The 22,981-nt window shown below is 48.7% G+C and overlaps 1 protein-coding gene across 1 annotated transcript in view; it reads left to right on the forward strand.

Annotated features, from left to right (window-relative positions):
• The first annotated feature begins 3,304 nt into the window (after positions 1 to 3,304).
• The window catches only part of LOC142767485 (uncharacterized), a 49,946-nt gene continuing 30,269 nt past the window's right edge, over positions 3,305 to 22,981 (forward strand). Inside the window, exon 1 of the mRNA XM_075869215.1 lies at positions 3,305 to 5,174. Coding sequence (XP_075725330.1) covers positions 4,848 to 5,174 — 327 coding nt within the window. The 5' untranslated portion in view covers positions 3,305 to 4,847. The remainder of the gene's footprint in view (positions 5,175 to 22,981) is intronic.

A 22,981-nucleotide genomic window follows, 5' to 3' on the forward strand; every position in this document is an offset into this window, starting at 1 on the left:
CTGTTGATGAATAAATAAAAACATTTTCGATATGTAAAATGACAAGCTTAAAGCAGCCAGAAAATAACCGGGGCGCCAACCGTAGAAATTCTCGTCGCCGCGGATGGGTCGAAAAGTAGCCAATTTCGTGCAAGGTAGTCCCTAACAATGTAGAACAAAGTAGCGCAACGTAGCTCCTGGTTGCTACAATTGATGTTTGCATACCTCCCACTCCTCTTCTTGAAATATTTTTTCCGTGCATCGTACTGGCGTATGCATAGTTCTGTACCCAACCCTCCAAAAGGGGGCTCCACCGTCATGCGCCGGTCTCTCCGCCCATTTCCTGAGGAAACCTGCGCGGTCTGACTGTATGTGTATACGTACGGTCATGTAGTGCACCCATTGACGATGGCCCGGCCGCCTCGCATCACGCGAAAAAACGATCGGCCACTCACTGGGGCATGCCTGGTTAACCACAGCGTTCATTCATGGCTGCTTGTGGAGCGAAAGTGCAGTGAACGGGTGATGAGGGATGCGTTAAAAAATAAATACGCATACTGAAGGGCAACTACGCGCGCGAGTTGGGAAAGCGTTTTGTTGTGCGGCATCCGGCATATGCGACCGTGTGCAATATGGAATAATGTATGCAGCGTTAAATTGTACGGCAAGAGGGCGTGAATTAATCATGCTTAGAGGGGCTCCGACCTTTAATGAAACCCAGCACAGCGAGAAGCCAGGGAACGTATAAGGAACGATCGTTCTATTGTTTTAGGTGTTTTGTAGTAATTCTAATATTTTCGGAAAGACAGTAAAATAGACAAAAAGATAACTTGCCACTGACAAGGCTCGAACTTGCGATCTTTGTATTACGCTCATCCCGATACTCTTTTCAGCCCGGTTAATTCCAACGGCATCTCGCAATGGAACGAGTTCATCGCGTTCTGTTTCGTCCGAGCCAGCCTCATGAGGCTTTTTTTTCTTTTCTTTTTTTTTTTTGTCGTCTGCTCGGCTGTCCGTTTTAGCCGTGCAGTTGCACTGAAAAACACCACTACACGTTGCCTAAAGACGGTAACCTGATCTGGTAGTCAAGAAGGTGTCTTAAGAATAAATTTTGCAGTATATCTTCTTTATAATGCGTCCGTCTCGCTTAACGTCTTGGTTCTACTTGAAGTTTTCACTCTTGGACGATAGGGTTTTCGGGGCTGTCTCGTGGATCACTGCTCTGCAACATGGCAACGTCGTCGTATACGCTCTAAACCCGTGCTAGTCATAGTCGCGAGTGCGCGGCAACGGGCACCTGGGAAGCTTCAGGCGTTGCTGCAGCTCCGCGAGAACTGTGCACCATGCCCGTTTTGGAAAGGCGCCGATAAACAGACGGCTGCTGGGCCGCCGGACCGGGGCTATTTTGCGAGATCCCTCGAAGCTACACGGCTTGCAGCCCCTATGGAACCCCTTTCGACCTCGCACGATCGCCGCAGCCGCCGACGATGACGTGGCCGCCGTGAACTCGTTGGTTCGCGCGCTTCCATAGGGTTTCCTGCTGACGTTACCAGAAGGATATATGTGGATCATAGGCATGCGCACAGGTGGCAGGGGGGGAGAATATTCAGGAGGGGGTGGGGCACACGTTATATTTTGCAAGTCCCATGCTTCAGTGTAGTAAGAGGAGGGGGTACTTGCGATGGGCTTTCGCTCCTCCCCTGATTAGCAACCCTGCGCACGACTATGGTCTCTGAAGACAAGTTGGGTTGGTTGCCGTGGAGCATGGTGGTAAATGTATGCTCATTTGTCCTCTGACCTGTGGCTTCGAATCTGGTTCAGGCTGTGTTTGAAGTTCATTGAGAAGTCATCAAAGCACAATGGACACCTTAAATGTTACAGAAGGAAGCAAACTGGAAGCTTCGGGAAATAGGGAGGGTGGGGAGTACCAGGAAGCGGGTAACTTGTGCTTCGAGTGGACGTTCAAACCTCAAAGAGGGCATTATTTTAATGACGCGTGCGGTGACCCACGCTCCACGCAAATATTCTCGAGGACTGAGGGCTTTCTTCGAATCGTCGCAAGAGCAGCGCCAAGGGCAAGGTAGTGAGCAAGGTGGACAGAAGCCTACAACATTTCTGCCTGACTCCCTCCCCCCCCCCTCTCTTCTCAATGCCCCGAGGGCAAATATGCTCGAAATACAAGGCGTAACTTAAAGTTCCATCCCTGCCCCTCAAAAGCAACCCGCAACTGCCGGTTGCACCTCCTTCCCACTCACCTATCCCACTTTTCCCTTTGTAGAAACCCAGTGCTGCCTCTCGGTTGCTGCCTTGAAATCGTTCCTTAATGATTTCGATGTAATCCATGCCGCGAGAGAAAGAGCTAAAGAAACAAAAGTATTCAGTTTAGACTTGCTGCAGGGCCTGCAGGCAGTATGCAGTCATCGCCCGCGCATGATCACCGTTATCATGGTGCAGAGCCTTGTACGAGGAACAATCAAGGGTGGCCATATATCCTCACTCATCGGGTTCGGGTCAGTGCTGTAGCGCTGCAGATGTCTTCGGGTGTGTCGGCAAAACATCAAAAGATCTCAAGAAAAGGCTTCGAGAGAGAAGGAAGCCGTCACCGTGACTATCCTCTCTCCCCCATTTATCGTTAATCACGCAACAGCACCATCCAATGACTAGGCGCACACCGTACGGGCATCCGCAAGGAAGTAACCCTTCCCACTCGTTCTACTGCCTGCACTTCTTTCTCTGCCATCGCTGCATAGTAGCACACTTCAACTTCTTTTTGATTTTCTTCTAGTGCAGCCATGTTCTTAATCTTCCGACAAAGAGGCACTATGGGCAGAGGTCATCAACGTAGTTTTCCCGTTAAGAATTTACTGCCATTCATGCTTCTTCCTTTCTTTTTTTTTTCTTTATGCCATGATTCAAGTCTTCGGAACCACCCATCACAACCTTCTTTCCCAAATTGTTACATTTTTCTGGTCTCGGACGTTTCACCAACGTTCCTGCCGAAATTGTCCGGCAAAAAAAAAATTAAACGCTACCGGTCCGTAACGCCGTGACGCCGCGGCGGAGCTCAAAAAGCAGCGCTGCCGTGGCTCTCTGAAGACGACCTGATTGCCGCGACCTCGAAATGCCTTCGAGGAGAGGACGCCAGGGCTGCCTGATGCCTTCTTATCCACCACTTTAGTCCCTCTACCTCGCAAGAATCGGCTATGATAGAGTTCAAGAAAGAAAGAAGAAAGGACGCGGATCTAAGAGAAGGAAGAGAGGGCCCGAAGCGTAACTAGCTTCTCTTCGGCCGGTCGTTGCCGTTGTCTGCTCCCCTGCTAGAATTTGCAGCGAGAGGAGGGGAGGCGGCGCGCTGACTGGAAGAGCTGTGCGCGGGGAGTTCGCCTACGGAGCCAGCCCAGCTAACTCCCCACCGCGCATGCGCCATTTCTCGGTCGCTACGGCGGCCCCCACCGTTTCATTGAGAGAAAAATGCGACCCCCTTCTAACTCGCCGCCGCTGCCCTTTCCCTCCATTCCTCCTCTCAGTTCTTCCATTCTTACGATCTCGTCGGTGGGCGAGAGGCGCGGGAGCAGCAGACCTCTTCGGTCAGTCCACCCAGCAGGCGCTCCTCCGGCGCGGCACTTCCCTTCGGTTCTCGCAACTGGCTCGCAGGAAGAGATGAGGAAGAGACGTACGCGCTTATATTCCCTCGTATTTCTTCGACTCCGTCCGTTCTTCTTCGTCTGCTCCCTCAGCGTTGCACGGAGCAGCTTTTGCTTCATCTTTTCGTGTGGCGGCAGCTTCTTTTAGGTGCGTTGAAACCTCCTGCTAACTCTCCGCCTCTTCTTCCTCCTCGCTCACTCTCCGCCGCGCGCGGAACCTTTTTTTATCTCAGCGTCTCAGGAATGCCAGCTATGCGGCCGGCTGCGTCGCCCTCTTCTACGAGGTGAGAGAGGGAATGAAGGAGACAGAGAGGTCTCTTCTTAACCGTTCACTTCTGTACGTCGCTTCGCTGCGCACTGATCGCACCGAGGACCCCACGGGCCGAAGCCGTCTTGGTTTGTAGCCCTGTGTGAATTTCGTTCGAACGTGTTGGTGTTGCTTCCATCACATCTCAAGCCTTTTGCGCCCATCTTCTCTCGCGGTACGCGTGAGCCGTTCTTGCGTACGTGAACGACCTGACAGAGTGTTAAAAATGTAAGAGGTGGCACTGAGGAGGGTATCTAACGAATAGCCCCATCAGGCGGTAATAGCGACAGAAAGCGACGGAAGAGCGGAACGAATTTGTGGAACGTCGTTACAACTGGTCCGCCCGTCCCAACGGACGCACAATTTCGGGAGGAACCATGGGTCCGTATCCCATGCAAGGTTTCGATCCCTCGCAATATCTCTTCAACCTCTCGACCAGAGCTGGCACCATCGCTTCCCTTTTTCTCACCGTAAAAAAAAAAAATAAGAGGTACCCCTCACCCCCTCGAAACTTCTGACTATTCGTGAAATATTCGCACCAATCTAAACACACCCGTACCACTGTTAGGCTCTCGGTCTTCCAAGTTCCACCAGTGTGTGCCAGCCAGTCTGTGCGAGACTGAGAGAGAGAGAGAGAGCATGCATCATCCTCGTCTCTTATGCATCCTCCTCTCCCACAAAAGCCACCACCCAACAGGCGCACTCCCTCCCCAAAGCCGGGGCTTCCCTCCACTCGAAGTCCGCCGGCAGCAGCGTTCGCACGGTCGAGTGTGTAGTATTTCGCGACACAGGGGGGCGCCTCGTTCGTTACTAGAGCCCCCACCAACCCCGAGAGCTTCCCACCCGCCTCGCCAGCGCAGGCGACGTGTCGGCGTCGTTCGTTCAAACCAAACTCCGGCGTCGGCCGAGACGGGTCGATGGCGGGCGTCACGGAGGCGCCGGCGGCGGCTTCAGTGATCCTCTCCCTCCTCCATCCTGGCCACCCTCCTCGTATTCTCACCCGCATCGCTCTACGTCCGCCCGCCCCCGTCTTGGCACTCGGACTTTACGGTACTGCGGTCGGGCGCCTTCGTGTTGCGTGTTCGTACAAGGGAGCCCGGGGACAGTTAAAAGCCATCGTCGGACACGTTACAAGACGTCTCTCGGAGATCCCTCGGTCATCGGCATCTCCTGCTGCATCCGAGTCTTCTGGAGAGGAAGGCGACGAGACAGACGAGAATCCTGGCATCGAGGCGCCACCTCCGGTGAGTTGTGTGGAGTACTGCATTTCCTTTCGGTGTTTCTTACTCAAACCCGGGTTACGCCACACCGATACCCGAAAGCTCTCGCGCTTGTCGCTCGTCTCGGAGGCCTTTGAAGAAGCCGGCTGGGCGTATGTAGACGGTTACGACTGTCGCTTGCGGGAAAGAGACGATTTCGCCACGGTAAACATCTAATAAAAACATAGACGGCAAGCGGGCGTTGTCTTCTGGGTGGGCTAGTTCTTGTTCTTCGCGAGGGCGATGGCGTAACGGTCTAAAAAAGAAGAAAATGGAAACCCAGCCACCATTCACATAGGTGAAGTTACACAAGCAGGGCAGCTTGCGGGACGTTGAAGAATGCCGTCTCAGGTCACTTATTCGGAGCTCTCATCCGGTCATCTCTCAACTATTTTCTTGGAACAGAGCAATCGCTGCATCGGGGAAGGTTTCGGAGGCGCTGTTTTTCGCAAAGGGTCAGTGCTCTCTCTCCTACCCTCTAACATTCCATATTGCTGTTCCCTATAGTCGCTGGTCTTTCATAAATTCATTTCCTGTAACATTTCTCGGGTGAAAAGACCATTGTCTTGTCCCGGATGTAGAATACAGCCGTGGAACCACATACTTCGGCTAGTCGTGAGCGACTTTGTTTTGTTTTTGTTTTTTTCGAGATGAGTGTTATATTCCACAAGAGCGGCCACAAGATTACCGTCAACGCGAACAGGCAGCAGGACGCGAGAGGCGTGCTGTGTGCGGGTGAACGTCGTCTGCTACGGGACGGAAGACGCCGCGCCTATAACTTCCGGTCGGCTCCATACGCTGGCAACGGCCCGAGCCATTGCCTGCCACTCTTCTTTTAATATTTGTCCACGACGACAGCATTTTCGCAGCTCGCCTTGTAGATATGACTGGGGGCTACCCATTTCTAGTTTCATTACTAGTGTGATAATATCGTTTGCGTCTGGAATGTCGCTATCAGCCTGGCCAGGCCTGCCGCGCTAAGTAATCATGCCTTCATCAGAATCATGACGACCATCATTGCTTAATATCTCGGATTATGGGTGATGGTTTCGTATGCTAGTAGGGCTGGGTGTTATTTTTCGCAATGATGCTATTTGCTCAACCATGGTGTGATGCTGATGGTAGCAGTGCAAGAGTCATTCAAACGCCGTCCGCACGTCTCTGCGAAAGAACCGAGCAGAACAAGTTCTCTTACAAAAATATCATTAGGGTCGTCTTTCAAGTTGCATGCGTGCAAGCGAAGATGCATGACAAGAACACTGCTTTTAGTCGCAAACTTTCCATTTGCGAGTGATATTCGACAGCATACAAATACTGTTGAATGGTGAAGCTAATTAGCACAAATTTGGGACGAAGTACAGCAGTGTGAACACGTGAGCGCGTGGCCGACGCCACTATCACAGCCACCTGGTGCTCGTCGTCGGAGACATTCCACATGTGCTCGGCGATGCACTCTTTCCACCGCGCGCACAACGTCATGCATACGCTTGTTCGTCGTCTGCTAGCCGCATTTTTGTCGGCTCAACAGACGCGTACTGCATTCCAACGTCCGTCCCGATTAAAAATTGTTGTCTGCATGCAAAAATCAGTGTAACAACAATTTATATTTGAACCTTTTAATAAAGAAAAGCGCAAAGAAGGAAATAACTTAGAATGCAGTGTGCATTCTAAGTTACGGTTAGCAGACGGTGGAAAACAGCATACATGGTGTCGTGTGCGTGGTGGAAAGAGTGTATGCAGCGCACATAGTGCGCATGCGCAATGTTTCAAACGATGGCTGTCACGCGGCGCTGATTGTGCCTTCGGCCATGCGCTCGTATGTTCATCTTAACCGTGCTCACCGCTGTACCTTATAGCACGAGTCACCATGACATCGTTTCGAGGTACATTGTAACGCTTAGGACGCTTCGAATGTAGGAGCGCCAGCAACTCACTGGAAGATACACTGATAAACAAACATAGATATTCGCATGAGGAGGAGGTGTGTCTGATGCACAAAACACCAGAAGCTATAATGATTGATTGATTTGTGGGATTTAGCGTCCCAAAAGCACCATATGATTATGAGAGACGCCGTAGCGGAGGGCTCCGGAAATTTCGACCACCTGAGGTTCTCTAACGTGCACCCAAATCTGAGCACACGGGCCTACAACATTTCCGCCTCCATCGGAAATGCAGCCGCCGCAGCCGGGATTCGATCCCGCGACCTGCGGGTCAGCAGCCGAATACCTTAGCCCCTAGACCACCACGGCGGGGCCAGAAGCTATAATGAGAACATTGTAATGGAACACTATGACATTCACGCACAGATACCTGTGCAAAGCATCCACCTCACAGAGGCTGCATGTGTTATAGTCGAACTGGATAGAAGGAGTGGGTACTAGAGAAGCTATGAGATGAGCCGGAGTTTACAGCATTTGTCAAAAAAAAAAAAAGTAGTGGGAAGGACATTGAAACGACTGCAACCACCACAGGCGTAGGTAACAGTACATGATGGCAAGACAAGCTTGTAGTATGTAAAATAAGTAGGTAAAAGACAGGTACATTCTTGTTCAGAGCGTCAAGTGTTATGGGTAATTGAGAACCTATACCTTTCTCGAGTTTCCTGGTTATGACTAGAACTTTTCATGGTCTGATGAAGGTGACCAATAATCGAGTACGAGAACACGTGTAAACTTATTGCCGTCTCGTTCATAAAGGGATGTCATGAATGCTGGAAGGAATAAAAAAGAAGCCGATGGGGAGCCATGGTATTAAGGAGCCATGGTATTAGGAGCCATGGTATTAAGAAGTTCGTTGAGATGTAATGACATCAGCTTGCTATAAAAATGTGGGGTAAACTGAGGGACATAGCAAGGGGCCTTCCTTCTGCAGTGCACATCAAAACAGGCTGAAAGTGCGGCTGCTGCTGATTATGATGATGCCAATAATGATGCACTCACATTTGCTGTGACGGATTTAGTAAAAAAAATTAATAGCTATGGATGTTTTGGAACCTGCATTGGTTCCATGTTCACAGTGCAGCGGGCGCAGTGCCATTGTCCAGTTAGGTACGCAGTATATGACGTAATGAGTGGTCGTAAACTAGGGCCACACTGCCGTCTGCTCTTTTAACGGTACCTGGTACTGTCTTTCTAATCCGAAATTTGAGTTTCAGTGTCCCCACATATTTCTTTTCTTTAGATGTGCTTGTATCATGCTCTTGAACGATGCAGTAGCACCTCTTGTGCATGTAACCCACAAGTGAATCACGACGTACATCGCCTATGCGTTTAAATATAAATCGACCAAAGATAAGTAAGCGTACAAAACAGGACTACCGTTTTGCTGCGTCTCGTATCCACCGTCGGCTCGTGCAACGCCTTTATCCCGTCCGGGCGACCTCCGGAATGTTCACCCCGTTCCGGCGGAGGTCAAGGAATGTCCCGGGTCATCAACCTTCCGCGGTTCAAGAAGCCGCCACGGGGAATCGTTCCCGCTCGTCCGCTTGTTGCGATACTGCTGAGTTCCTACCGCGGCTTCCGACTTGGTGTGTCTGTATCTAAGAGTGAATGGACCTGTCAATCTTTAAGTACTACCACTAATATACACATCAGTAATCTTCACGTGCGTCGCGCTTTGTACAGGTCACTGTGGTACACTGTACAGACGCTCCTGGTGGATATTCTAGTTTCCAGACAAGTCGATTTTGGGATACCACGTGAATATATAAATGAAGTCATGGACGGCCTCTGTACTTCCCTTCCTTCTAGAGTCCTGAAAACTTTAACAAAGGTAGGCGGTATGCCCCTCTCTTCGACCCCCGAGGGCAATCACGGGTCGTTTGTGCCCGCTACCTCCTCCACACTTTGGTAAGAGCATCCTGGCGCGGCCCCTGTGAGAATATAGTGTGGTTGCTACGGCCATCGTCTCTATAAGGTTACAGATGAGGGAGATAAACGATGAAGCTCAGTGGAGATTCTTACTGATCGTGATACACCAGGTACAGAGTACACCTTGCCATGGTTATATATAACTCATGGAAAAAATTGGCCCCGTATCTGCATGTTTCACTGCAAATGTCGCTGAAAGACGATAGCCTTTCGTCTGGAGAAAGTCTGGAGACAGGAAGGCGTGCGCGCCTGTCTCGGAGGCGATAACGTGTAGAACGCAAAGCGACAGGCAGTTGCCGCCACCGTGTCGTCTTAACAAAGCGTTGGAAACATTTGCCTTTTTGAGCGTCGCGTTGCATTGTCAGCGCAGCGTGATCAATGCTACAGTCCTTAGAGTTACTTATGTATGCCTTCTCTAGTATAAAGACACACATACAAAATGTTGACATGTTTTATGGTGCCTCAGATATGTGAAATAATTGCTTCTTAATTGACAATAGCAGAAGTATGAACGTTGAAACTTGAGCAATATCGGTGGGCGCTGCGGATAGAGTTGGCTGTTCGGGGTATTGTTACGGTGGACAAACAATTGTGCAGACAGACAGACAGACAGACAGACAGACAGACAGACAGACAGACAGACAGACAGACAGACAGACAGACAGACAGACAGACAGACAGACAGACAGACAGACAGACAGACCGAAATTTTCACTTCGAAGTACCCCATGAAAGACTATCGTCTTTGAAAACTTCCTCACTCACCTATATTCATTGAAACATGAAGCACTCTGTACATTCTGCTTGCAAATTTAGTGGTTTATTTCATGATTAGTTTGGTATGAAATAATCATTAGAGTAGATAAGGCTAGCTGCTGAATGTCGAGGTGAATTGCCCCATATGAGCAATTCAAAATTTCAGAATTCTAAGTGATACAAGTTCGCTACTACCCTATGCTATTTTAAACAATGTCGACATTTCTTACGAGTGTCATTTTCACCGTTCCTGATTGCTATGGGCGAAAACGAAGATAACCGTTTCATTACTTTTTTTGTGTTGATAATCTCCAGTGGTGCTCTCTCATACCACACTTAATTAGGGACTTCTTTATGACAGCCACAAGGTATTGCAACATAACCTCACTAAGCAAAACATAATAGATACGTTTAGCCATCGATGCCAACGAGCGCACACACTCTTAGCCCTATAGTTGACTGATGGGAGTTCACATTAAACGCTGTGTTTTCTTTTTGACCACCTCAAGATAATGGTGATTTTATGTTCCTGAGACTCTCTTGTCAAGCGCCCGACAGCTGAAATGCCCATCAAAGTCGAAAATTATTTAAATTAGCGAAAAACAGTAATACCGAAACCCAACCGAGTGCGCTTCTACGTGTGACGTAATCATTTACCCGTACCCACTTTAATGCGCATAATACCCGCCAGATGGCACTACGTGTCCACGCCGCCCGCCGTACGTGATAGGCTAAAACGTTTACGCTATTATGGCGAACTCATAGCGAATCGTCTGTGGCTCACAAAGCAGCACCACTTGCCACCTATCGCATGCCAACGAACACCGGAAAGGAAATTGCACGCTCAATTAATGAAACGCCGGCCAAGCCCACAAAATCCATAACAGTCAAGCAGACGTTGCAGTAGCACATCAGTTCCGTCACTTACGCCAGGCAAAACTCAACGTCACACACACAATGTTGCCATTAATTCTGGCAAGCGAGGTGAGCGTTTTGAGGCAAGCTATAAAATACGTTTGAAAAGATTCTGCGAAACTCTCAAGCTTGTGATTTGGCATGAATGGCGCAAACGGGCAAATGAACGTACCCAGTGAATTTCATTTGGATCCATTGACCTCGAAAAATCGCTGGAGTTGGCCTTTAACAAGGCCACCACAAGCTTGGGAGGATGCCCTTCAGTTAAAACAGAGGGTGAACGTGCATGAGATCCGGTTATCCTTCGAGTGCAAGTATGCCGATGGTTCACCAAAAAGTGATCTGGTATTCATCTGTGCTTACACTTGGAATTTATGTAGTCAGCGATCTAACCTCTCCGGCATGGCCTTTTTTCCAACGCAGCTTGTTTTTTTTTTTCGTATTTTTATGACATAGAATGCGGAAAATCTTTTGAGCTGTGCACAAACTTGCTTCTGTAAATTGTGAACGTCCTTCGTCTTTTTGTTATGACCAAGTTTTCTAAACTCCTTTGAGTCAATTATGGAAGAAGTGCAACTATCCTAGAAATATTATTGACAATTTCAACTCAGTTTAGGCTATAACTAATCAAACGTAAAGAAATAAAATTGGTTATTTCAGCTAGGTGTTGCCTAGGTCTATTTGGTAACCCATAATTGCAGGCATTATAGAACTAAACTTTTTGTGTGTCTCTCTCTCTCTCTTGTGCAAATCAATTACGCAATATAAAGCTTCTATTTATGGCTATTGCAACTCCTTTAAGGCTAAAATAGCTAAAATGTAACCACACAAAAGAAAATATTGTCAATTGCAGACGGTGCAGAAGGACAAGCCATTTAGCGATGACTAGCAAAGCATTCAGTCAAAATTGACGTAATAGCGCAGCTTATATTTGCCGCTTCATCTCTGTCACGGTCAGGATTCAATCCGCAGCCTTGCGTCTAGCTGCACAGCGCTATATGCACCCAGCTGCTTCTTGTATAGGGTTAAACTTGGAAATTGCTAGGAGCGGGGTAGCACGAGCCGTAGCACTGGCTGCCTCACAGCTTTCGGAAAGCAACCCGGGAAGCCCTACAGTATTTTAGCCAGAGCTATCTTGGTTTCTGGGGCATCGTTGTGTCGCTGTTGCGTTGGCTTAAAAAAAACTGGAGACTGGTGACCCCTTGGCGCGTTTCCTCTTGAAGACCTATTGGTGATCGCGCTCCAGAAAGACAGACAAAAGAGGCGTAGATTCGCTCCAATGGCTGTATGGGGACCGAACTGGTTTACAACTGGCGCGTCGAAGTCTTCAAAGTCGCAGTGTGTGCGCCTCAAACAATAGTTCCTCGTTAGCTTCGTTCAAGTGCTTTGTGGTGGAGGCGAGGATTCGGAGGTGGGGCGCATCTGGATACTTACTTTAGCGTTTCGCTGCAAGGGCCAATCGCTGCCACGTGTCGTTTTCGAGGTCATGGATGTGTGTCCCCCTTTCCGACCTTCTAGCTCCCCCTTCCCCGTCGGATGTCTGATCACTCGGCGTTCCATCCGCACGTTCCGAAGAGAATGCCGTGGAGCAACGCGTCGTCATCCCGTTCACGTGTGAAACCCATTTCCCTAGCTCTGGCTGACTCGGTCCAGGTCTCGTCCAGGAACGTGCCCATGAATGACCACCGCCGTGGTCGCAACACCGTCTCCTCTGTTATAACTGCCTGTCTCGGCACCCCTTTTCTCTCTGCCTAAAAGGACGCAGGATTCCCTTTGTGCGACGCGGCGCAGCAGTCCTGTGAGAATAAGAGGCTGCGTCGGCGGCGTCTTTTGACCCTTGGCCGCCGTTGCGGAGGCTGGCCAGCCACCACCGCTGCTCGTGCGAAAAAAAAAAAAAAAAAACGTCTCGCGGGGCCGCGCGCCAGAGTGTAACGGCCCCTATGTGTGTGTCTGTGGCGCCCCCTCCCCTCGTCCCTTCCTAAACTGGGTCGACGGTCTTCGCGGCGGGCGCAAAGGAGCGGGACAAGGCTAACGGACCTGACTACAGTGCAACTCGCGCATGGAATGAAGCTGTGCACAAAGAAGCGTAGCCCTTGTGGCAAGGCAATGAAAAAGGGAAGGGGTAAAGGGGTACATATCTGGGGGTTGTTGCATGTAGGCAGGCGGGCAAGGTGAGCGGAGCGCCAAGTGCCGTTATGCTATGTGCTCGTGGGATAATTGTTATGCGCCGTGTCGCTTCCCTCTCCACCCGCCACATCCCTCCCTCTCTCCCACATTGCAGTGCGCTCTCTGTTTCTCCTTTCCACAGTAGAGGGGTTTCTTTAGAAACGCCCGTGCCTGTCTGCATCTCTCTCTCTCTCTCGATGGATGGATTGTGCGTGCTGGCCACCCTTCTCCCTGTTACTTTTCACCCTTGCGCATTCCTTTTTTGTGTGCTTGTTTGATGACCGGGCGGCCCGCTGTGGGAGGGAGCATTCCGACGCCGGTTGCTTCCCACGGTTTTATTTTGCCCGCCGCCAGGGGCGCGTTCGAGGCCGTGAGCCCCATTGAAGAAAAAAGGCGTTCTCGGTCGACGTCGGCGCTCCACGGCAGTGAGGCGTGACGGAGTCGGCCTGTCAGTGCGTTCGTTCTGGCCAGACCCTTTTATTTTTACGCGTCTCAGAGCGTAGCGGTACACTCGTGCAAGCGGTCGAACTCAAACGGACTCGTCGATATGTAAACACGCAGTGTTCGCAAGCGTTCAAAAAAAAAAAAAAAAGCAGGTTGATGCTGTGGGTGAGAAACTGTTCATCGCTCTGGGATGAAGTCTTAAGGCCGAGTAAATTAAACCGGAAGAGTCAAGGTGATGTTTTTTCCATGACCCATTTACCAGTACTGTACAGGAAAGGTAGTAAAAACATAGAAGAGCAAAGACAGAGAGAGAAAGATGAAATAGAAGGTTCCGAAACAGTGTGCGGAGTGGAATTCCTCACCTCTTACAGACAATGGAGGACTCCGTTGTACGGACGTGCACTCCGCACGCTTGTTCCATCTCACAAGCGACGAACCCATTCGCAATGACTTCCACGGCGGAATAAAACAAAAAATACGATTCTGCTACGGGTATTGGGGAAGCAGAAGAGAAAAACAAGGACTTGACAATACGTCTTCAACAAGTATTGCTAAGTGCATCTGTAGTTTGGTGAAAATCTGTATTCGTGTGCTATAGAAGGTGCCCACGGGAGTTTCTGGGCCAGTGATGCTTTCAGATCCGGCTCCCGATTACGTTGCGCTTGTGGGCAGAGCCCTCAACGCCGAATCTGTCCGTGTTACGCTCGCAGTAGTATTCCGAACGTTGCGTCCCTATTTAACCCTTGGAGACAAAAGATGCGATTCCTAGCGCAGGAAATGATTCCGAAACTATAGCTTCTGTGATGTCACGAGCGTCAAGGTATATGCGGTCTCGTATTCATACCGCAGCAAATGCTCCGTGGACTTCCCGTAGGTTGCGTCGTTCCTTCTCTGATTACGTTATCATAGCGATCTTACGCAATGTGCCGCTAACAATGACAAAACAATTCAGTTGTGAACTATGGTACACCATCGAGTGTTTACAGAAAGTTACGTATGGCTCTGGCCGCACAGTTTCCTCTCGTTTCAGCTTGGTAACAAGTTTCGGGGTGACGCACTTACTATTGGAGGGCAGTTCAGTTCTCCAGCTTCATTGGTACTTCTTGAGCGTCCCCTTGTAACATCATGCGTATACAACTATCTATGTCATATGGTATACGACCCAAACAATAACACCAAAGACGACGAAAAGCGGAAGAAAATAGTCCGCAGACCTACTAATACCCTGCTTCAACAATAGCGGATGATCTGCGATATCCCATAGGCAAAATCAGATGCAGTATTCGATACATCTTTGACAAAGGGACGATGTGCGAGTGGAATCTTGATAAAGGCGGGAATACTATAGTAAGCGGCACCCCGGGACAGAGCACAGGATTTGAACTCCAGGTGTGCCTGGACTTAAATCATGACACTGTTGCGCACAAATCGACGTAAATGGGTGACATATACCACGAATTGATCCCTGCTGAATTCAGTAGAAGATGAACCAAACTGAAAGTGACATCCACTGCTGCTGAATCGGAATGAGGTGGGTGATACATGAGTGCAGCTGTGAACTGACACTAGGCGGACGAGTACGTGCGAATGGTGAATACGTGGCCCACGATGCCCCGAGACTCGAAATTGTACACCCTTACAGTGAACCATTTCTGATGGCCAATATTCCAGGACTGTTACAGCAGTTGCGGTACGACCAGTACGAACAGATGGTAAAAGAGCATTTCAGGTTGTCAGAAATGCCGTGTGGCGCATAACAATGAGACACATCTTTTGTGGAATTAGTTGATGCACATGCTCATGAAGACAACGACTCGATATGCGTTCTCAGCTCCTAAAAATGCTGCGCAACTATGGATTGAGCTCGCTCACCCTTTTCAGGGCAAATGAACTTGCTAAATTTCACGTATGCGTTGTGGAATGCCCTTTCGTTGATGTGCTGTGAACCTTAAAAATATTCAGTTTGGACAAAGTCTTGCATGCTTCGAATAACGTTAGCAACAAAATCCGGGATGCGAAGAATCTTTCGCGATAGTGGCCTTCGTTGTGCAGGTATCTTGGTGAATGTTCTGTAAGACTTCTTTTTCTCACAGCTTACTAATGACTGACTTGGAAATATGTCCTGATACTTCTGCAGTTATTCCTTCTTGGTCCTGTCTAACTTTTTGATTGCCTTTCTCTGTGCAAATTTATGGCAATTAAAAAAAAGGCGTGGAAGGGTACACTAGGGCACGCCGAGACAATCGGTATTATTATTATAAAGAACCTTGTTGGAGCGACATTCTACGCATGCGTGTGCGACAGGCTTCTTGCAAGGAATTTGGCGGCCCAGGCTGTGGTATTTCCTGACGACGAAGATAACGAAACCAACGCATAGATGGAATTCGGTGCCGGTTTCTGTGGTCAACTGCGTGCCTTGACATTATGCAGGCATACAGATCGAAGCGCCCGATGGCTGTCCAGATTTGTCTCAACAGCGTGGATTTCCACGAATTCTCCTCCTTTTGGCATGCAATCTCGTCTCTTTTCTGTGTAAGGGGCGCGCAAGACAGTTCGAAATGTACGAGTCTTGTTTCTTTATTTCTTCGAAACGTCTTCTTCAAGCCCTCTGGTTATGTCTGTGTGTATTCGCGGATGAAAATGGCAAAAAGGTGGGGGAAGGGGGGGGGCGGAGCATAGCAGCTAGAATACGAATAAAACGAGTCCGTCCAGTCGAGCGACATGCCGATGTGGCCTTATATGAGCTGATCAAGCCCCCTCACCGGCTCCCACCCGCCTCCAACCCCCGTTACTTCTTCGTTCACCTTTTTCTCGTCCTTCGCCCAGAATGCCTTCTGGCTACAAGATTCTTCTGCAATGACCGCGTGCTTCGGGGCGCACTATCCACGGTTACGAGATAGTGGACGCGCTGTAGACTTCTTTCCGTGGAACTTCCGCGTGAAGAGGAGAGTGTGTGGCGCAGCGTCGGCCGTAGTCGCGTACTATTTCTCAAGCTTCATTGGTTGCGCGTCGTCAGCGGCATCGCCTGCGCCAGTCCCCGCAAGGACGTCGCACCGCAGCGTCATCTGTATCGGCCCTTACAAGGACGTCGCATTTAACGTTCTCTCCTACATCGCCTGCGCCAGTCAATTCAGGGACATCGTCTGCAACGTCGTCTACATCCATCCGTACGAGGACATTGTCTTACACACCGCGCAATATCGCCAGCGCCTGCTCATAGAATGACATCGTCTACAGCATCGTCTGCGCCGGTCCGCACATGGACATCGTCTGGAACTTTATGTGCGACATCGTCGTGGCCAGTAAAGTGGTTCCAGACTTTTGGAGAAAGTTTGTCTGGATGGGCAAAGGATGTATGTATGGGTTCGGCACCGTGATACGTACGTCCGCTTCTGAAGGACCGGTACATCGTCTGGCGCAGTGGTTTCGTCCCAGGCAAACTTTTGCATCGTCACCAGCAGCAGCGTTCTCTAGAAGGCAAGTGGTATCATATATGTGTCCCTTGGAATACCGCTGGATTTTTTCAACGTATTCTTTTTCAAAACCTTGGTATCTCGCACCTCTTATCTCTTTCTATGACCCTGGAACTTATTTTTACTCCGGCGCTTCCTTAGTGAAGCTCTCGTAAGAAGGATCGAAGATACCCCAGGACTGTTAGTGCTGGAGTGCTTTACAATTACTGCCCCTATTGTTCGCTTCTTTTTTGTTGTTGTTGTTGCCAATAATCGTTGCTTTTGTGAAACGAGGTACTTCCCACTATTTGTAAAGAGCTGAAATCTTCACGCGCTCCGTATTCCCAGAAGATTACATAGGACGCTCACGTGAAGCGCGCCGCGCCGTACTTGTCCTTGTAGTCCGGAAGGATTGCGACACGTCCCCTACAGATGGCGCTATGTCCTCGAGGAACTGGAAAAGGTGCCTTGCATATTTGTTCCAGTAAGAGGTTTTAGCATTTCTGGAGGCTGTGGTAGCAGTTCACCAAGCAACCTTTAAACACATCTCTAATATCCCCTAATTGCAACGTCACACTCAGAACAACTGTAGCCTGGCTGTAGTACCTTATCCGCCGGAGGACGAACTCTGAAAAAAAAAATCTGTGTCATTTATTCCCAGGGTGCGTTTTAAATTTGAGCTTTGTTGGGACTACATGTCGCTTTTTCGCCTTGGATATTTGTGGCCTTGTCTAGATACTTTTGGTTATTGCTCGTGTGCTGGTTGCTGCATTGCCGTCTAGACAACTTGCTTCTTTAGGTGTGTGTCCAAAATCAGCCATTGTTGTTATCGCGCTAATATTATTTAAGTTTGAAAGTAATTTATATTGTAGCACTCATTTTGATCTGTGACTTTTGCACAGTACGTTCAAGCTCACAAAACAGTGCCCGTAAAATATTAGCAATGAAGATAAGTCCTCTAGTCGGTAATACATTGTGGACATCGTGAGCATCGTTTAGGCGTGGCTAACAGCGTTCAGGAAAAACGGAAAGCATCTTCACTCCGATTCATGACATCATGCGAGAACGTCCACCTGAAGTTGTAATATGGACGGAACAAAAGATGTACTGCCTCCATGTGTGCTTTAAAAATATAAGTTTAGCGTTCCCGAGGAAATGCTGCGATTTTTAGTCTACCTGATATAGTTTCGATACAGCTGTCAGGTAATCGATATTGTTTCGTAAAGGTTATTTCCTAAGCAAGAACCCATATTGAGCAATAAACTCACTGGAAGAACATTTAGAGCTTGACTAATGCTTACGTGCTTTGTTACAGCTAAAGCAAGATCCAGTTGTTGCCTTTTATGTTCTCCGAGTGCATAACCTAACACTCAATCAAATTCACAGACTGAATGCTTTCGATTTCGAAACTTTACCCAGCATTGTCTAGTACAACGTCGAGTAGCACTTTTACAGCGCATCATTCATCAATCTTTCGTTCTATCACAACCGTAATTTTCTACTTTTTTTGTTACTGCAACGTGCGTAGTGTATGTACGTCGTATTTCGTTCAAGTATTCACCTGTTTCGTTACTGGAAGGTAGTCCGAGACAGTTGCAGAGTATCATTTCAAGAATTTAGAGAAGTAAAACGCCTTATCTTCTCTCATCGATGTGTGCGATTCACATAGCTCGTACATTTCTTCGAAGATGAAAGCATCGGATAACGCGAGTGCATGGTAAAAAAAAGACATCTATTGTACATATACTCTGGTTTGTATTCCTTCGCCAAACTATCTAGAAGCAGTGGGCGTCAGAAAGTGCACTACGAATTTGCCAGGCCCATTTATGGTTAACCAAGTTCTTCGTAATTACTTACGCCTGGTGCCTTTCGAGAACAAGTTGCAATCGCGTAATTGAAGTCAGCCGGTGTCACAAGCACAATTCTTTCTTTTTTTTTTCGCTTGATAACCTTTGTATCAATAGCAAGAAGTACGACTGAAATTCCTTGTTTTCCCAGCTCGACAATTTTTATTACGCAGTCAGAAGCAGCTTTTTCGTAGAGCCGTGAAAATAGGTGCTTCGTTTTTTTTTTCTGTTATTAGCAACAAACATGTGACGTTTCTTATCCGAGAAAGCAGCTACTCCTTTATGCTGGCATAAGGCAGTGCCGCCGGCACATCACCCCCCGCCAACGTACAACACACGGAAGGCACGAATGTCCACAGTGTCAATGCCATCCAACGACTTCTATGCCACGGCCTCTGATATCGGTAACCTCCCCCTCTCCCTCTTTTCCCCCTCGAGGAGGAATTCCTCCGCGACCCAGCAGACACAGTTAAGTGAGCGGTTTCTTTTTCGGAAAGGAAACATTCCTCCAACCGGTGGTCCTCTCCTTCATCGTTGTGTGTGTGAAGAGGAGAGAGAGAGATTCTCGAAAGGGCGCGTGCGGGTAAAGGTGAGAAAGAGAGAATTTGAGAGAGAGATACCCTGAAGAAGGCCCGAAATTCCTCGTCTTTCTTGGGAGTCTGTGGTGCACTTCTTGTTGTGTCCCCTTTTGCTGGGCCAAGCCGCCAGAACATAGTGCCGTCTTCGTTTTTCTTTTTTTTTTTTTTGCTTCTCAATTCTCTCTTCGCGAGTCGTCCTTCGGCTTGCGATCAAGCTTTCCCGTGTGCACAGAGACTCTGCGAAAGTACGACTGCCATAGCAAGCACTGAGCGATCTGAATATGCACAGCCGCGATTGCCACCACGAAACCGATGAAGAAGACTACGGTGTGTGGCCGGGCGGGTTCAGCGGCACCCGCCCCCCACCCCCTTACTCTTTCCTCCCAGCATAAACGCCCTTTCCCCCCCCCCCCCCTGTGTATGCGGCCCCTTCCCTCCCCTCTTTAAAGAAAGGGACCGTTTCGTTGCTCCGTCGTGGTGGTGGCTTCGGCTGGACGCCCAGAGGAGAGGCGCCCAAGGAACGAGTGCCGGCAGCGGCGGCTGCATTCCACGCGCCGTTTCTTCTTCCTCCGGGCGGCAGCGTTCCGATGGCGGGACGCGGTTAGACGGTCAGGACATCCTCGTCGGTGTGCGCGAGTGCGGTGCTGGCGACGATACGGAAGAGGATGTGGACGATGAGGAGCATGTTGGTGAGTGAGAGACACTATTTAATGGCCTAGGATTGTCGTTTGCACTGTAGACTTCCACCCATTAAACTGTGTCGGGCAAGGCATCTATCGTGTCATGCATTCTAGTTTCAGAAAAGGGGGCGTTACCAGGTTGTATTTCGGAAATATAAGAGGCGAGTGTGTAGATGAGCTTGTGCTTGATGCTTCATTAGTCTTCAATGTCAAACGGCTACTCCTTTCTTGGGTAATTTCGCTAAGTAGCGTGTCATGCAAACCGAACTGAAGAACGTGTAAGGCTTTTTTCGTTGCACCTTTTAAACCAGGCTATTCGATTTTGTGCGCATTAAATGTTTTTTTTTTTATTTTCGAGCGTTGTTTCAGTCTCGGCCGAGGTCTCGGCGGGTATACGATGGGCGTTTAGTTGGAAGGATCCAGCGATGCAGAAGATTTGATTTCACATTCGTTGCTACGCTGCACGTCATGTCATAAGTCCTCGTTTATGTGCCTTTCAGTGTGCGTCAAGAATTAGGATATCAATTAGAGTTAGAAATACGAAGTGTCAACGGTATTTAAACCGCTAGAAACCGGTTGTAGTTTTAAACATTAATCAACTACTGGCTTGTTTTGTAACGCCAGTTGTTATGGCCACCATGGAAGTGGAACTGTAGAGAGTCTAATACGTGAACAAAGCTTGCAGTATAAAAACGAGAGAAAGCTGTCTGTTAATGTTCTTTGCTATTGTGAGCATGTTGGTGCACCTTGCGTACTGTTATCATGAGCCGATGGTATGTCGGAAGACATGAGAGGTTGATGGAATCGGGGATGTTTGTAGCGCAATCTTGGGAAGCTTCCTTCACCGACAAAGAGTTACACAATTTTTTGTCGCGTCATTGACTCTCATTGAAGGAAAACAAAAAAATGAATTCACTATAATTGTGTTATTGTTATTTTCAGCGATTTGTACCTTCAGACAAGTAGAACATAATGTTTGCTGTTGCAGTTCCATAAGCTTCAGTTCAAGTTGGAGGCACTGTCGCATGATGGCGCCCTTTAGAGTTCTTTTATTCGTATATTAGTACCTCAAGGGTCCCAGGGACATCACATGAGGGGTGGGCAAAAAAAAAAAGAAAGCAAAGCAGCACTAACAATAATAAAGTATAGGAAAACAGGAGTAGATCCTAATTACAAAAAATAAAATATGGCTTTTTACGGCGTTTTTAAATTGATCAAACTGAGATGACATGTCGATGTGGGCGAAAAGGTCGTTCCAGTCTTGTGCTGTTTGAAGAAAAAATGACTTCTGGAAGGCCTTTGTTTTCGGGCGTACAGGATATTCTGCGAATTTGTATATGTTGTATTGGAGTTACTGCATATGCTACCATTAGGTAGCATAAACCTTTTGCCAATCACTACCATTGCCATGGTTTCCAGCGTAGTGCACACGTGAGGTAGAGAGTTAACCGTAAATTTGTTTCCCATTTTCGAGTAGGTTATCATCGCCTTAATGACGGTTCGTAACCCTTGGAAGTTTCGGCTGGCAACGCCTACGGCCGGAGTGACAGCCAACTCTGAAACGGGCAGTAAAAAGAAAAAAAAAAGTTTAATTTCTCTATATGCACCTTAATCGAAAGAACACGATTCACGGATATTTGCTCTCAGTGCGAAGTCCCTTTTCAGACTGAAATTATCGTGAATGAAAGATCATTTTAGAGACGTCACCATCGGTACAACTCTATTATGCCTATACACGTGCTTTTGCCAAAGTATGGTCACATGGTGGTTTTAGTGTTACGATGGCATAAGAGAATGACATGGGCGGACGCAGTCATTGCCGAAGTCAACTACAGTAGCAAACTATGTATTACGGGTTGTTGCAATCTCTCTCAGTCCAGAGAACAATGACTGAAAGCCCACGGAAGCCTTGACACGTACCGTGGGGAAGTAGCCAAGTTAGCTTAGTTATGCAATGATTACAGCGGCAGTAACCATGCACTACAAACGCAATGATTACAGCGGCAGTGTGGTAATTGTGGTCACCATTCCGGGATGTTTGTACTTGTTTTCGCTTTCCAAGCGAAGTACAAACATAGTTCGGAACCAATATGATATGCCATTTTTTTTTATTTAGTGCCACATTTTTAGCAATGTCCTGCACAGGAAATTGATGAAACATCCGTTAGTTAGATGAAAAATCCTGGAACACGGTATGCCGCGGGCCCGAAAGTTTTATTATGTGCTCTTCTTGCTGTCTTGAAGAAGGGAAGACCACCTGTCAAAGTGTCTCCAGCGACGAGCCATGTTGAAGCGTCCGCCTACCCGTGAACATTTACCTTATTTGGATTTGGAGAACTCGTTAACTTATTTGGAGGGGATACCTCTCCAGTTGCGACAAGGTTTCGATGGGCCATCGTCGCACGCGCTGAATTCAATCTACCCAGAGCCTACAACTCAAATAAACCACCACTAACAATTACCTTTTGTTTCAACGCACACGCAAGCAAGATCGCGGCCGTTGTTCGCCCGTGAGAACGGTACACGCAAGGTTTCGTTCGCAGTCGGGCTTCTTCACTGCTTGTCTATGCCGGCATTACTGTAGGCCCAAACAAGGCTCGGAAAAGCAAAAAAGAAAAAAACGGAACGGAAGCCTTGCGTGAAAATGTTCACGAAGGGTGCTGCGGGCCGGAGAAGGGAACCGCCGGTATTCAAAAGAACAGAAAGGAGGGCTGGCCGACGCGGAAGAAGGGATGCCTCTCGTCCGTCGGAATGCAGTCCTCCCCGATGGCGCAACAACCCGCTGTCACGTGACCTCTGGAGAACCGCCCCGCCACTCCGCACCGCGACGTCACACATCCGGGTTCTTTGGCTTGCGCCGCCGAACAAGTACGAAGAAGCTAAACTGCCGCCGCGCGCATTCCCCCCGCGCTCCCCTTTCTTTTCGTTCCTTCTCTCTCTCGCAAGGCGGCGCGTTCATCGGCATCACTTCCTCCTCTTGGAAGCGATCAACGGGAGGCAACGCGGCGGAGAGCAGTTGCCGCTTTTGCCGAAACGTCGGAGCGGCAGTGGTGGTGGGCTTCTTCGCCGCTGGCTCGCTTCT

The sequence above is a fragment of the Rhipicephalus microplus genome, chromosome 7 (assembly GCF_043290135.1).
Source record: "Rhipicephalus microplus isolate Deutch F79 chromosome 7, USDA_Rmic, whole genome shotgun sequence".
NCBI classification, from domain to species: Eukaryota; Metazoa; Arthropoda; class Arachnida; order Ixodida; family Ixodidae; genus Rhipicephalus; species Rhipicephalus microplus.